At 54.6% G+C, this 12295-nt stretch overlaps 1 protein-coding gene across 14 annotated transcripts in view; it reads left to right on the top strand.

Moving 5' to 3' along the window:
• Nucleotides 1–12295, top strand: part of MYO9B (myosin IXB) — an 80113-nt gene that overhangs the window by 58735 nt on the left and 9083 nt on the right. For all 14 annotated transcript variants that reach the window (XM_074337955.2, XM_074337951.2, XM_074337952.2 and 11 more), the window contains 11 exons: nucleotides 346–468; nucleotides 1357–1437; nucleotides 3485–3595; nucleotides 5097–5219; nucleotides 6317–6466; nucleotides 6541–6707; nucleotides 7389–8255; nucleotides 8971–9043; nucleotides 9217–9344; nucleotides 10875–11008; nucleotides 11230–11420. In XM_074337955.2, the coding sequence (XP_074194056.2) occupies nucleotides 346–468; nucleotides 1357–1437; nucleotides 3485–3595; nucleotides 5097–5219; nucleotides 6317–6466; nucleotides 6541–6707; nucleotides 7389–8255; nucleotides 8971–9043; nucleotides 9217–9344; nucleotides 10875–11008; nucleotides 11230–11420 (2148 nt within the window). The remainder of the gene's footprint in view (nucleotides 1–345; nucleotides 469–1356; nucleotides 1438–3484; nucleotides 3596–5096; nucleotides 5220–6316; nucleotides 6467–6540; nucleotides 6708–7388; nucleotides 8256–8970; nucleotides 9044–9216; nucleotides 9345–10874; nucleotides 11009–11229; nucleotides 11421–12295) is intronic.

Raw genomic sequence — 12295 nt, 5'->3', positions numbered from 1 at the left:
ATGGACAGCATGCGGACGGATTATGAAGTTTATAGAAGAATAAGGGCAGACTCTAGTCTGGTCGGCAGAGGGGACAGTGCAGGTCCCTCTCATTGGCCAACAGTAAGGTCAGCACTCCTTGGGCTGCACAGAGGGAAGGCTATGCTCCATGGCCCTGGCCTTCCAGGCACTCAGGCCACGAAAGAGGCTGTAATCAGCCCTCCCGAAGCTAGTGTCATCTGTAAAGCACAGTCCTGAGACCGATCCTAAAAGCTGCCACCCCCGGGGGCTTTATCCTGGTTCTGGGATCAATGCCTCCCAATGGGGCCTCAGGAGGGCAGACCCGATCCCATGTGTCTGTCCTAGAACCTGCTGGACTCCAAGTCTCTGAAGCTCATCATCAGCATGACCCTGCATGACCGCACTACCAAGTCACTGCTGCATCTGCACAAGAAGAAGAAGCCGCCGAGCATCAGTGCCCAGTTCCAGGTGGGTGGCCTGACGCTCACATGGCTCGGCCAGAACAACCCCGACCGAGGCGGCTGATCGTTATCTGAGGGTTCCTGACCCAGCACTGCTTCACAGTTGGGGTCAGACCATTCATTCTCCGTGGGGGGGGCCACCCGGTGCATTGTAGGATATTAAACGTGGCTGGCCTCCCCACGCACCAGATGCCTATAGCATCTTCCAGTCACGGCAACCAGAGTGTCCCCAGATACTGCCAAATGCTCCTGGGAAGACAGAATCGCCCCTGGTTAAGAATCACCAAGTTTAAAAAAAGAATCACAAGTTAGCATGTGATTTAATGTAGCCACCAAGCTGTGTCCTTAGGTCATGTTTCCTGTTTTTTCCCTGGCTGCCAGGAAACTTGGGGACACTTTTTTTTTTAGGGGGTCCAACAGCTGCTGACCATCACTGTTAGGTTTTTTATTCCTTCTCTCTCGTCAATCAGAGTCTTCTGTTCCCACTTAGGCTTTTTTTTTTTGCCGTTACCTCATATAGGAGTTAACATAGATCCTTTTTGGGAACAGCAGAGCACAAACCAAAATCACGGCATCTGCAACATGTGTTTTAAATCCCCAGGGGTTTAGCTGGTTCCACTCCCCCCCACCTTCCACCTGAGGCAAAGATCAGAGCTGGGTGACCTTAGGAAGATGGTGGCTGTTAGCCACAGAGACCCCACACCTCCCCTCAGGGGCTCCCTGGGGTAGTACAGCCTCCAAGACAGAACATTCTGCTGCAATCTCCCATGTCCCACATTAGCACAGAACTCCCCCTCCCCTCCCACCATGATGCAGGTGGGTGACCTGGATCTACTCTCACCAAAAGGGGTGCTGGAGAGGGTCCCAGCTGAGCACCTTCTTTCTCTTTCCCCAGACATCCCTTAACAAGCTCCTCGAGGCGCTGGGGAAGGCAGAGCCCTTCTTTATCCGCTGTATCCGCTCCAATGCTGAGAAGGTAAGGGGATCCCACATTTCAGGGAGGTAAAGGCCGCAGCGTTGGTGGGAGGCAAGGCCTCCAGGAACCGAGTGTTCACAAATGGTGTGCCATAGCTGGCCGGGGGAAGTGGGGGAAGGGGGTCGGCAGAAGGCAGCAAGGGCAGCCACAAGCAAGCACGTCATCTGGAACGTGGAAGCACACCAGAGGTTTGCTCGAGGAGGGATGGGTCAGAGGTGCTCTTCAGATAATCCCAAAAGCAGCCAGTGTAGAATGTACCAGAAGGGAGGGGCAGAGGTTGTGCAGCAGGAGCACAGAGCTTGCTGCTCATCCAGAAGTTTCTGGAAAGACAGCACCAGTAGAGCCCCCACAGCAGTCTCAGCCCTAGCTGCCAGGCTTCTTGCGCCCCAGCGTTCCACTGGGATTTTACAGGGGGCTGTATGGGATCTGGACTCCCTCTGCAGTGCAGGTGACGCCTGAGCAGGAGACCCTAGAGTTCTGTTCTCTCAGACTCTATCTCTTCCTGGTTGTTTGTTTGTTTGTTTTTATATGGGAACAGCGTGTTTCTCCAGGGCCCATCAGGTCCTAGTCGTTGTCCTTCAATCTAGTTGTGGAGGGCGCAGCTCAGCTCCAAGTCCAGTTGCCATTTTTTTCAATCTGAGTTGCAGTGGGCACAGCCCACCATCCCATGCAGGAATTGAACCGGCAACCTTGTTGAGAGCTCGCGCTCTAACCAGCTGAGCCATCCGGCCGCCCCTCCGGCAGCTCAGCGGCAGCTCGTTGTTGTCAATCTAGCTGTGGAGGGCGCAGCTCACTGGTCCATGTGGGAATCGAACTAGCAACCCTGTTGTTCAGAGCTCGAGCTCTAACCAACTGAGCCATCCGGCCGCCCATCTCTTCCTGATTTCTGTCTGTCCCCTGCTCCTGGGACACTCTGGTAACGTCCACAGCCAGCTTCTCCCTGCCAGGTGTCATGACTTCCATCCTCTCCGCAAGGACCCCAATCCTGCCTTCTCCTCCTCTCCCTTCCTGCCTTCCAGTTCCCCCAGTGGTGTCTCAGAGAAGGTCTATGCCCCATATTCATCCAGCAGCAGAATGGCCCCTCTTCATCTATCGGGGATGCTTTAGCTTTGGGCAACCCAGGAAACGCTCCATCAACACCTGCTCTGGGCAGGGGCTGTACCAGCAGGTGGTTCTTGGCCGTAGCGGGGCCATCCTGTGCGTTGTAGGCTGTTGAGCAGCAACCCTGGCCTCAAAGCCCACCAGATGCCAGAAGCACCCCCGCCTAGTCCTGACAACCCCCCCACCATGCCGTTCCCTCCCCTCCATCCACTAAAATAACACCAACCAGCATGGAGGCAAGGCCCCTGAGCTTTGGGTTTGAAGCCCCCTGAGCCAGCATCGTTCCCATCCCCTGCTCCCCTCTCCCGCAGCAGCAGGCATCTCCCTATATCCCTGTCAGCCCCATCAGCTTTCCCTTCCTTCTCTGGGCCTTTACTCAGCTTTCCCCACCTTCCTCAGCCCTCAGCATTCAGCTCGGGGTCCCCTCTCCTGTGAGCCTCCCACAGGGGCCCTGGCAGCATCCACCCCCTTAATGCATGTGTCTGGCTCCCACCTCCAGACCTCGCCTTCGAATCCCTAGTACTTAGCCCAGCACCTGGCACAGAGTATGACAAGTTCAGCACAGTTTGGATTAGGGCCCTTAGGAAAGACCTCTGCAGTACATTATCTTGAATTCGGGGAAGGAGTGGCATCTATCCCCTGGACACCAGGGATTAAAGCAGATCAGATTTTGTAGAAAAGACAAATGCCCTAAGCACCGCTACTGACCAGCCTTCTCTCTTTATTCTAAAAAGAACGCCTGGAGCAAGGAAAGGCAGGTGCTCAGGTTCGCGCGCCTCCGTGCTGGGGACAGTCCCAGACCAGCCAGGAGGCGCATGTGTGTCCAAACGGTGTCCATCTCTGGAATCCTGCAGGACCTTGTCCCATAGCGCCCCATCCCCAGCCGAGCACAGGCTTTGGCGTCAGGCCTCCGGCACCTGCCCTGACCACTCACATCCCATTTCAGAAAGAGTTGTGCTTCGATGAGGAGCTGGTGCTGCAGCAGCTGCGCTACACGGGCATGCTGGAAACCGTGAGGATCCGGAGGTCGGGTTACAGCGCCAAGTACACGTTCCAGGTAGGCTGAACACACGTGGCTGCCCGTGGCCGGAGGGCCAGCCCCCTCCCTCGGCCAGAGAGAGCAGGGCCCCGGCACATGAACCCAGACGGTTACTTTCCACCAAGGCTTCTCTGCCCGGCACCAGTGGCATTTTACTGGATCTTTCTCTGTCATAAAGGGGGCACGTTTCCTCCGAAGAGGTGGCTGGGCCCAGGCCCATCCTTGAACAACACAGAGGTGTGAAACCACGCCGGGAAGAGGGATTTGCACCAGCAGATCCCTGCGCGGCTCTGTCCTTTACTGAGCGCTTTCTGTGATAGACACTTTGATACCCATCACTTTTATTCTGCCAACCAGTAGCAAGGAGGCCCTGGTTCCTATTTTCCTGATACGGAAACTGAGGCCCAGGGAGGCAGTGACCTCAGCAGTGGCTCACTGGGCATTCTCAAAACACAAGGGATCGTGAGTCACCTCAGCTTGGTGAAGACCAAATTGCTAGAGCAGTTTCTCAGTCATGGTGCCGTTGACACCGGGGGCTGAGTGAGTCTCTGTGGCAGGGCCGTCCTGTGCACTGCAGGGTGGTGGGCAGCGTCCCTGGCCTCCACCCCGTCAATGCCAGTAGCACATGCGCCCCCGCCTCCCCCAAACCGAGTTGTGACAACTCAAGAAGTCTCCAGACCTCACCGCATGTCCCCAGGGGTCATCATGGCCCCTGAGCATCCTAGGCTTGTACTCTGAGCTATTTGGTGCTTAAGTGAGCACTAGCGCCCCAGCCGAAGGTGGTGACCCCTGGTCCCTGTTCAGTCTTATCTGAATGGCTTTGAGGATGTGGCTTCATCACGGCATGCCTCCTTTCTTATCCACAGACTGGAAGTGCCATCTTTCTCAATGGAAATAGAAAAGGCCAAATTACAGGAAAGGGAGAAAGTGCTAGTGGGGTTTACTAATGCTTGGCTCTTAAAATTTGACATAATTGTTTACTTAAAAGGCACCTGCTTCCAACTATGATCCAGCCCTCTAACGAGCCATAGGCTATAAGCCCCTCCAAGGGTGGCCTCATCTCCTGAGTACCCCCCAACAATGCCAGCACCAGCAGGCCCCCTCATTTTCGTGTTTCCCCGAAAATAAGATCTAGGTGGACCATCAGCTCTAATGCGTCTTTTGGAGCAAACTTTAATATATAAGATCCGGTCTTCTTTTACTATAAGACCGGGTCTTATATCAATGTTTACTCCAAAAGACTCATTAGAGCTGATTGTCTGGCTACGTCTTATTTTGGGAGAAACACGAAGCTACTCAGTAACTGACTGAAAGATCCAGTGCTCTGTATCTGTGATAGTCTTTCTTAAGCTTTATACTATTTCAAAACGTCTGAGATATTAGCTTCATCAATACCGTTCACATCAAACCAAGTTTCAGCTTCGGAAACCGGCTTAATGAGGGAATTGCCAGAGCTTTGTGTTCCTGTCAGTGGCGGAAATGCTCACTTGGATTCTCTTTCTCGGTCGAAATCACCCAGGACTTCACAGAGCAGTTCCAGGTGCTGTTGCCCAAGAACTCCCAGCCCTGCAGGGAGGTCATCTCTGCCCTGCTGGAGAAGATGAATGTCAACAAAAGGAGTTACCAGATCGGAAAAACTAAGGTCAGCGTTCCCACCACTTAGGGTCTCCTAAGGACAGGGTCTCCCCATGGCCCAAGGCCCTGAGTCACATGCTGAAAAATAAAGGGCTCTGCTAAGGAAGTACGTTTCTTGGGGCCTGACATGTTATTTCTTTCTGCAAGGCAGAAGGTGCACCTACGGGGCGGGGGCTCAGGCATCAGGCCTATTTCTCATTTTCTCAAGCACACAGGCTACAAGACGATTTTTCAGCACGTGACCCAGGGTGTTCAGGGACCAGCCAGTCAGCTTTGTAATGCCTGGCAGGTTTCCTTCACTCATCTTCCCTCCAGAAACCATCTCCCGCCTCTGGATGAGTGTTGCTTCTTGTCCAACAGGTGCCGAGGTCAGATCCCTGTTGTGGTTTCACCTGATGTGAGAAATCCGTTCATGATTCCCCAACACATTAGAGTTACCATGTGACCCAGCAATTCCACTCCTAGGTATAGACCCAAAACAACTAAAAATAGGTGTTCAAACAAACCTTTGCACACGCATATTCATAGAAGCACTAGTCACAGTCTGCAAACAGTGGAAACAACCCAAGTGTCCTTTGGCTGATGAATGGATGGATAAGATGTGGTCCATCCACATAGGAATATTATTCAGCCCTGATTCACGCTACAAACTGATGAACCTTGAAAACATTACACTGAGTGAAAGAAGCCTGACACAAAAGGCCACATAGTGCGTGATTCTATTTAGTTGAAATATCTAGAATAAGCAAATCCATAGAGACAGAAAGCAGATTAGTGATTGCCAGGGCTGGGGGAGGAGGAATGGGGAGCAACTGCTCATGGGGATAAGATTTCCTTTGGTGGTGATGAAACGTTCCGGAACTAGATAAAGGTGGTAATTGCATAACATTGTGAATGTTCTAAGTGCCACTGAGTTGTTCACTTTAAATGGTTCATTTTGTGTTATGTAAATTGCATCTCAATACATTTCAAAAAACACTCTCCTTGGTCGGGTCAGTCAGCACACCAGCTTGTTCTCACTCACTCCCAGGCTAGCTGTGCAGACCTCCTGGACCCAGGGGTTCTGGGGGCCTCGCTGACCCCACCTGTGCCCGCGCCCACCAGGTTTTCCTGAAGGAGACAGAGCGACAGGCCCTGCAGGAGACGCTGCACCGGGAGGTTGTACGAAAGATCCTGCTCCTGCAAAGCTGGTTCCGGATGGTGCTGGAACGCCGGCACTTCCTGCAGATGAGGCGGGCAGCTGTCACCATCCAGGTAACGCATGGGCCAATGGGCTGGGGTGTGGGAGTGGCACATGCCTGGCCCCTGAACACCCGCTCTGCTCTCAGGCCTGCTGGCGGTCCTACCGTGTCAGGCGGGCTCTGGAGAGGACACAGGCAGCCCTGTACCTCCAGGCCACATGGAGGGGCTACCGGCAGCGAGTGGCCTACCAGCGCCAAAGACAGAGCATCATCCACCTACAGAGCCTCTGCCGGGGGCACTTGCAGCGCAAGAGGTGAGCAGAACGGGGCCCCACCCCTCAGAATGTTTCAGAAGCCAGGAAGTACACTCACCCAAAAGCTGCCTGAGATACAGGCACAGCTGTCAGGACGTCATTCTGGATGCAGGGAAGCTGGCAGGAATCCAGCCATCTGGGTACACAGGTCCCAGAAAGATGCCCCAGAGCTGGTGGCCAGTGCTTGTGAAGCCCCAAGTTGCCTTCAGCCGCACTTGGTCCCACCAGGGAACTTTACACCAGCCTCCCCCAGCCGGTCAGTGAAACACACGGATTTGGGGTGGGGGGCAGTTCAGGCCACCCTGGACCAGCGCACCGTGGGCTCCCCTTCCACCACACGGAGCTCGGGCATCTGCCGGGCCAGGGACCCCAAAGGAATTCAGGGATTTCTTAACAGCTTTCCCACAACAGACCAAATGATGGTACCCCTGAACCAGCCAGGCAGACCCAGGGCAGAGGTGACCGTGAGGACAAGGCCACCCGCCTGTTTCCCCCTTGTAGGCTGAGGAGGTTCTGCTTACCTGGAAGCATCTCTGAAGGCCAGGACGGCACCCAGCCCCTGAGCCCATGACAGGGGTCCCACCAGAGCACGGCTCCGAGCCCTCTGACGCCCTGGGTGGATTCTGGGGGCCACAGGCACATTGGTTCCTGAACCCTCCCCCTTTACTCTCCTCACACTAGCTTCCGCCAGATGGTCACAGAGAAGCAGAAGGCAGAAGAGAAAGAGAGGGAAGCCCAGCAAGCCGCGAGGGAAGAAACCACAGTGGGCAGGCTGGGCCCAGAACCGTCGGAGGATGACACGCATTCAGCACTGGAGCCCGAGGGATGGCCAGCCCATGAGCCCCCAGCGGAAAGCTCCCACCCCAAGAAGGAGATCCCCAGCCCTGAGAAGGTTCTCCCACCCCAGAAAAACGCACCTGAAATTCACGAGAAAGTGTCCAGCAGCCGGGAAAAGCGCGAGTCTCGGAGGCAGAGAGGGCTGGAGCACGTGGAACTCCAGAACAAACACATGCAGTCCTGTAAGGATGAGAATGCCCTCAGAGAACCTTCTGGAAAGGCTGCTTTGGAGCAGGAGGAGCATCTCCCCAAAGACAAAAAGGAGAGCAGAGAAGATGAAGCCCCCTCAGACACAGGGACAGAGATGGAGAAAGCTGCTCAGACAAAGCAACCTGAGGGGCCACCACAAGCCACGCGAACCTGCCAGGTCCCCAGAGAAACCCCGCAGGCACCCCAGGGCAGAATGGAACGGCCCACCAGCCTGGCCCTGGACAGCAGGGTTGGTGCACCAGCCCCTGGCACCACCCCCGAGACCCCCCAGGAGATGAGGAAGCTGAGTGGGAGCCCAAGGGCACAGGACAGGCCCGAGAGCCCTGGAGGCTCCTCCCATATCCAGCGGTACCGGGACCCAGCCTCCGAACGGCTGGCCAGTGCTGTGGAGCTGTGGCGGGGCAAGAACCGGACGGCTACCAGCCCCAGCACCATGCTGAGCCAGTCCCTGGACCTGAGCGAGCGGCACCGAGCTGTGGGGGCCACCCTCACACCCACAGAGTAAGCCCCACACCATCCTTTGTCCAAGCACCGTGGGTGGGCTGGGCAGGGGACATGCGGTCAAAGGCCTGGCAGCAGGACTGGCCTCACACGACAGCACTTGGGGCCACCTTATTCTCTGCATGGGGCCTTCCCGTGTTCTGTGGGGTACAGGTGTCTCCAAAACAAACAAGCAGCTTCGTGCCCAAGAGCTAACAAGAGGTGTGTGGAGCCCTGAAGAAGGAGGGAGAGGGGTCCGGTGTGGATGAGGCACCTACCTGGGGCCCCCCTGCTGGTGCCTGGCCAGGACCCTGAACCCTGGGAACCCCTACTCAGAAAGCCCCTGGCCTGGCAGAGGGAGGCCCCTCCAGGGCCCCACACCCTACCCCACGTGGGCCTCATTTTCCTTATCAGTGAAGGGGTGACCACACTGCTCAGGAGCTACACCCAGCTCTCAACACACGCTGCCTGAGCCTCACTTAGCTAAATATTGGTGACTAGTACCAGCCCCTTGTCCCAGAGGCCCACTTAACTGAAGGGAAGAGTGGAGGAGGACACGGCCCTCTGCACATGGGGCTGCCTCCTGGGTGGAACCATCCTGTGCACGTGGGGTGCAGAGCAGCGTCCCCAGGCACCACCCACCAGATGCCAGTAGAATTAGCCTCCAGTTATAAAAACCAACACCACCTCTGAACTCTTTCTTGTTGATCAAAGCCACATTTCTGTGATCTCGCAGGGAGAGACGCGTTTCATTATCTACCAGCGACGTCTCCAAGCTCCTCCCAGCCCCGGCCCAGGCCAAGACTCAGGTAAAGCTTCAGGCCTCAGCTCTCAACCCTCAGAGTCCAGGCTCACTTCTGCCCAAAGGGCAGCTGACAAGAGAAGGGGAGTCGGTGAACAGAGCGCATGGCAACTTAAGGACCCCTTGCTTTCCTCCAGCAAAGCCACCTGCCTTTGCTTACCCACCCCTATTCTATCGTAGCCTCCTTCGGAAGGTGTGGATGGTGAGCCCAGCACAAAGAAGCCAGCCATCCAGAAGAAGAAATCGGGCGACGCATCTGCCGCCGGCACAGATGCAGGACTGTCACCAGGCGCCCAGGCCGACTCTAAGTGAGTGTGGGTGGGGTTCAGGGTGCGCTTGGGCCACCAGAGGATGGCCAGGGCCCCTGACAAGAATTCCAGTCTCCGAGTGGCCAGTTTCCAAAACCAACGGCATTTACAAAGCTGAGTCGGGCAGGCGTTTCCTCAGTAACAATTCCGTAACAAGAGGCCCACATGGAGCCCAGGTCCCAGCCACTTCGCGGTGAAATGATCCCACGGAAGCTTAGAGCCAATCTGGGTCACCTCTTCTGGGTCCAGATGGGTGGGTTCCATTTGGCTTTTTATGGAACCAGAACCAGCTCCCCCGTCCCTACTTCCAGGAATTCCTCCTGGGTTCTCGGCCGAGGCTTTGTCTCCAGAAGCTCCTGCCCAAGTGCTATGGCTGGTTCCATCCCAGAGCAGAACAGGGGAGCTCTGACCCAAAGAGACTGAGAAAGCTGAAGAATGAGCTGTAGTGGGAGGCAGAGAGCCCCCCACTGCGGGATGACCCCCCCACCAAAGCAATGAACCACCAACAAGGTGGCTTCAAACAAACTTATTCTCTCACAATCCTGGAGGCCAGAAGTCTGAAATCCAGGTGTCACAGGGCCACTCTTGCACCAGAGGCTCTAGGCAAGCATCCTTCCTGCCTCTTCCAGGTTCTGGGGGCTCCAGGCATCCTTGGCTGTGAACACATCAGTTCATTCTTTGCCTCCATCGCCACATAACCTCCTTTCGCCTGTGTCTTCGTTTTCTGTCTCTTATAAGGACACTCGTCGTTGGATTTAGTGCCCATCTGGGTAATCCAGGATGATCTTATCTTGAAATGTTTCACTTAGTGTCTTAGTCCATTCAGGCTGCTATACCAAAGTACCACAGACTGAGCGGCTTAAACAACAGGCATTTAGTTCTCACTGTTCTGGAGGCTAGAAGTCTGAGATCAAGGGTGCCAAGGAGACTTGGTGTCCAATAAGGACACACTTCCTGGTTCATAGATGTCTTCTGTCAGAAGGAGCCCGGGTGTGCTCTCTGGGGTCTCTTATAAGGGCACTGATGCCATTCATGAGGGCTCCACCCTCGTGATCTAATCACCTCCCAGAGGCCCCACCACCTAACACCATCACATGGGGGATTAGGCTTCAGCATATGAATTTGGGGAGACACACACATTCAGTCTATAGTATTTGGTCACATCTGCGAAGACCCTGTTCCCAAATAAGTTCACCCCACACACACCTAGTAGCCACAGTGCACCATTCTGTTTATTCTTTGTGATTTTTTTTCCTAACCTTGTGTCATAAAACACATGAAAGGAATGGGATGGTTTTATATATACATATATATATATATGAAAATGGGGTCAGCATCTGCTCAGCACCGTGCTTTTTCACTTGACTCCTCCATCAGTTTCACGCAATTCGATCTTATTTTTAGTAGCGTCCATTTTCATCAATAATGAAGACAAGGGTTCTCTCTCTATGGTAAGATGACCCTTTCTTTGACCTCACCTCTGTTTTCATTTCCTGAGACTTAAACGGAACCCTTTACTTTCTCCTTCAGGTCCACGTTTAAGAGACTTTTCCTACATAAGAACAAGGATAAAAAGTACAGCCTGGAGGGTGTGGAGGACACGGAGAACACGGCCCCTGGGAACGTCGTGCTGGAAGCTGCCATCATGAAGAAGAATCTAGAAGGTTGGTCACCCTCAACCTCAGGAATGGACAGCAGAGCTACTGGGGCCCCTGGGGCTTTGGGCACACTGCTTCAGGGCTGGTTCCCATCCCTGGAGGCACTTCCTAGCTGTGGGCCCCAGCGGGCCGTGTATAGGGTCCTGGCTGTCTGTGACTGCCCCGAGAGGCTGTTCAGCGTCCTCCCCCAGAACCTGCCCTTGCCAGCCACTCCTCCTCCCCTACAGCCCCCTCAGGCCACCAGCACCGCCACACTGCGGGCGAGAAGCACACCAAGGAGCCAGGAGGCAAAGGGAAGAAAAACCGAAACCTCAAGATTGGCAGAATCACGGTGTCAGAGAAGTGGCGGGAGTCCGTGTTCCGCCAGATCACCAACGCCAATGAGCTCAAGTACCTGGACGAGTTCCTACTCAACAAGGTGGGGCGGCGGGGGTTCAGGCGGGAGGGGTTGCGAGTCTTCAGACCTGGGCCTTCCTAGAAGGGCTGGCACCACCCAGCAGAGTGTTCTGAGCCACCACATCAGAACCCATAGCGGACGGGGAACAGAAAGTCCAGGTGCACAGTTCCAACACAGAAAATTCCAGAAACATGATGCTTGTTCCTAATTTTGACGTCAGCTCTTTTCTGTAAAACCTGGCGTGGGCTCACATAACACCATTTGTAACACATATTCATCTCGGTCAGGACAGGTACAGTCGTCCCTCAGTATCCAAAGGGGATTGGTTCCAGGACCCCTGCAGATACCAAAATATAAGTCCCTTACGTTTGCACATAGGCGACAGCAGGTTGTGTCTACATGTGACCCCTATGGTGATGTGCTCAGCGTAGTTCTCAGCCGGCAGCAAATTCAAGTTTTGGTTTGGGGGGCGTTCCGGGATTTCTTTTTTTTGTTTGTTTTCCCGAATATTTTCGATCTGCTGTTAGAAGACACTTACGTGTCTGTTGTGTTGCAGTGACGTTGGGGGGTGGTTGCCCCCCTTCTCACACACTCGAGGAAACAAACAGCAAGATCCTGAATAACCTTCCAGGCAGGGCACTGGACACACTTGTGTCCCACCAGGCTTTCTCTAGGTCCAGCACCCTCACTGTGCTTCCGCCATGGCCCAGCCATGCCCATGAATTTATTTATTTAGAATACGCTTTTACAAAACACATTGGGTCTTGTGGCTGATGCACATTGAGCACTTACTGTGTACAGGAGAGGTAAATAAGCCATGGCCTATGCTCCTGGTGTTTACAGCCCCAGCCACAGACAGTCCCACAGCAGGATTTGGGAGCTTTTCAGAAGGGCAG

Source organism: Rhinolophus sinicus, chromosome 15 (assembly GCF_057876585.1).
Source record: "Rhinolophus sinicus isolate RSI-liver-muscle chromosome 15, RSI-T2T, whole genome shotgun sequence".
Lineage (NCBI taxonomy): Eukaryota > Metazoa > Chordata > Mammalia > Chiroptera > Rhinolophidae > Rhinolophus > Rhinolophus sinicus.
Note: the sequence above shows the minus strand (reverse complement) of the source record. Positions and strands in the feature narration are given on the sequence as shown.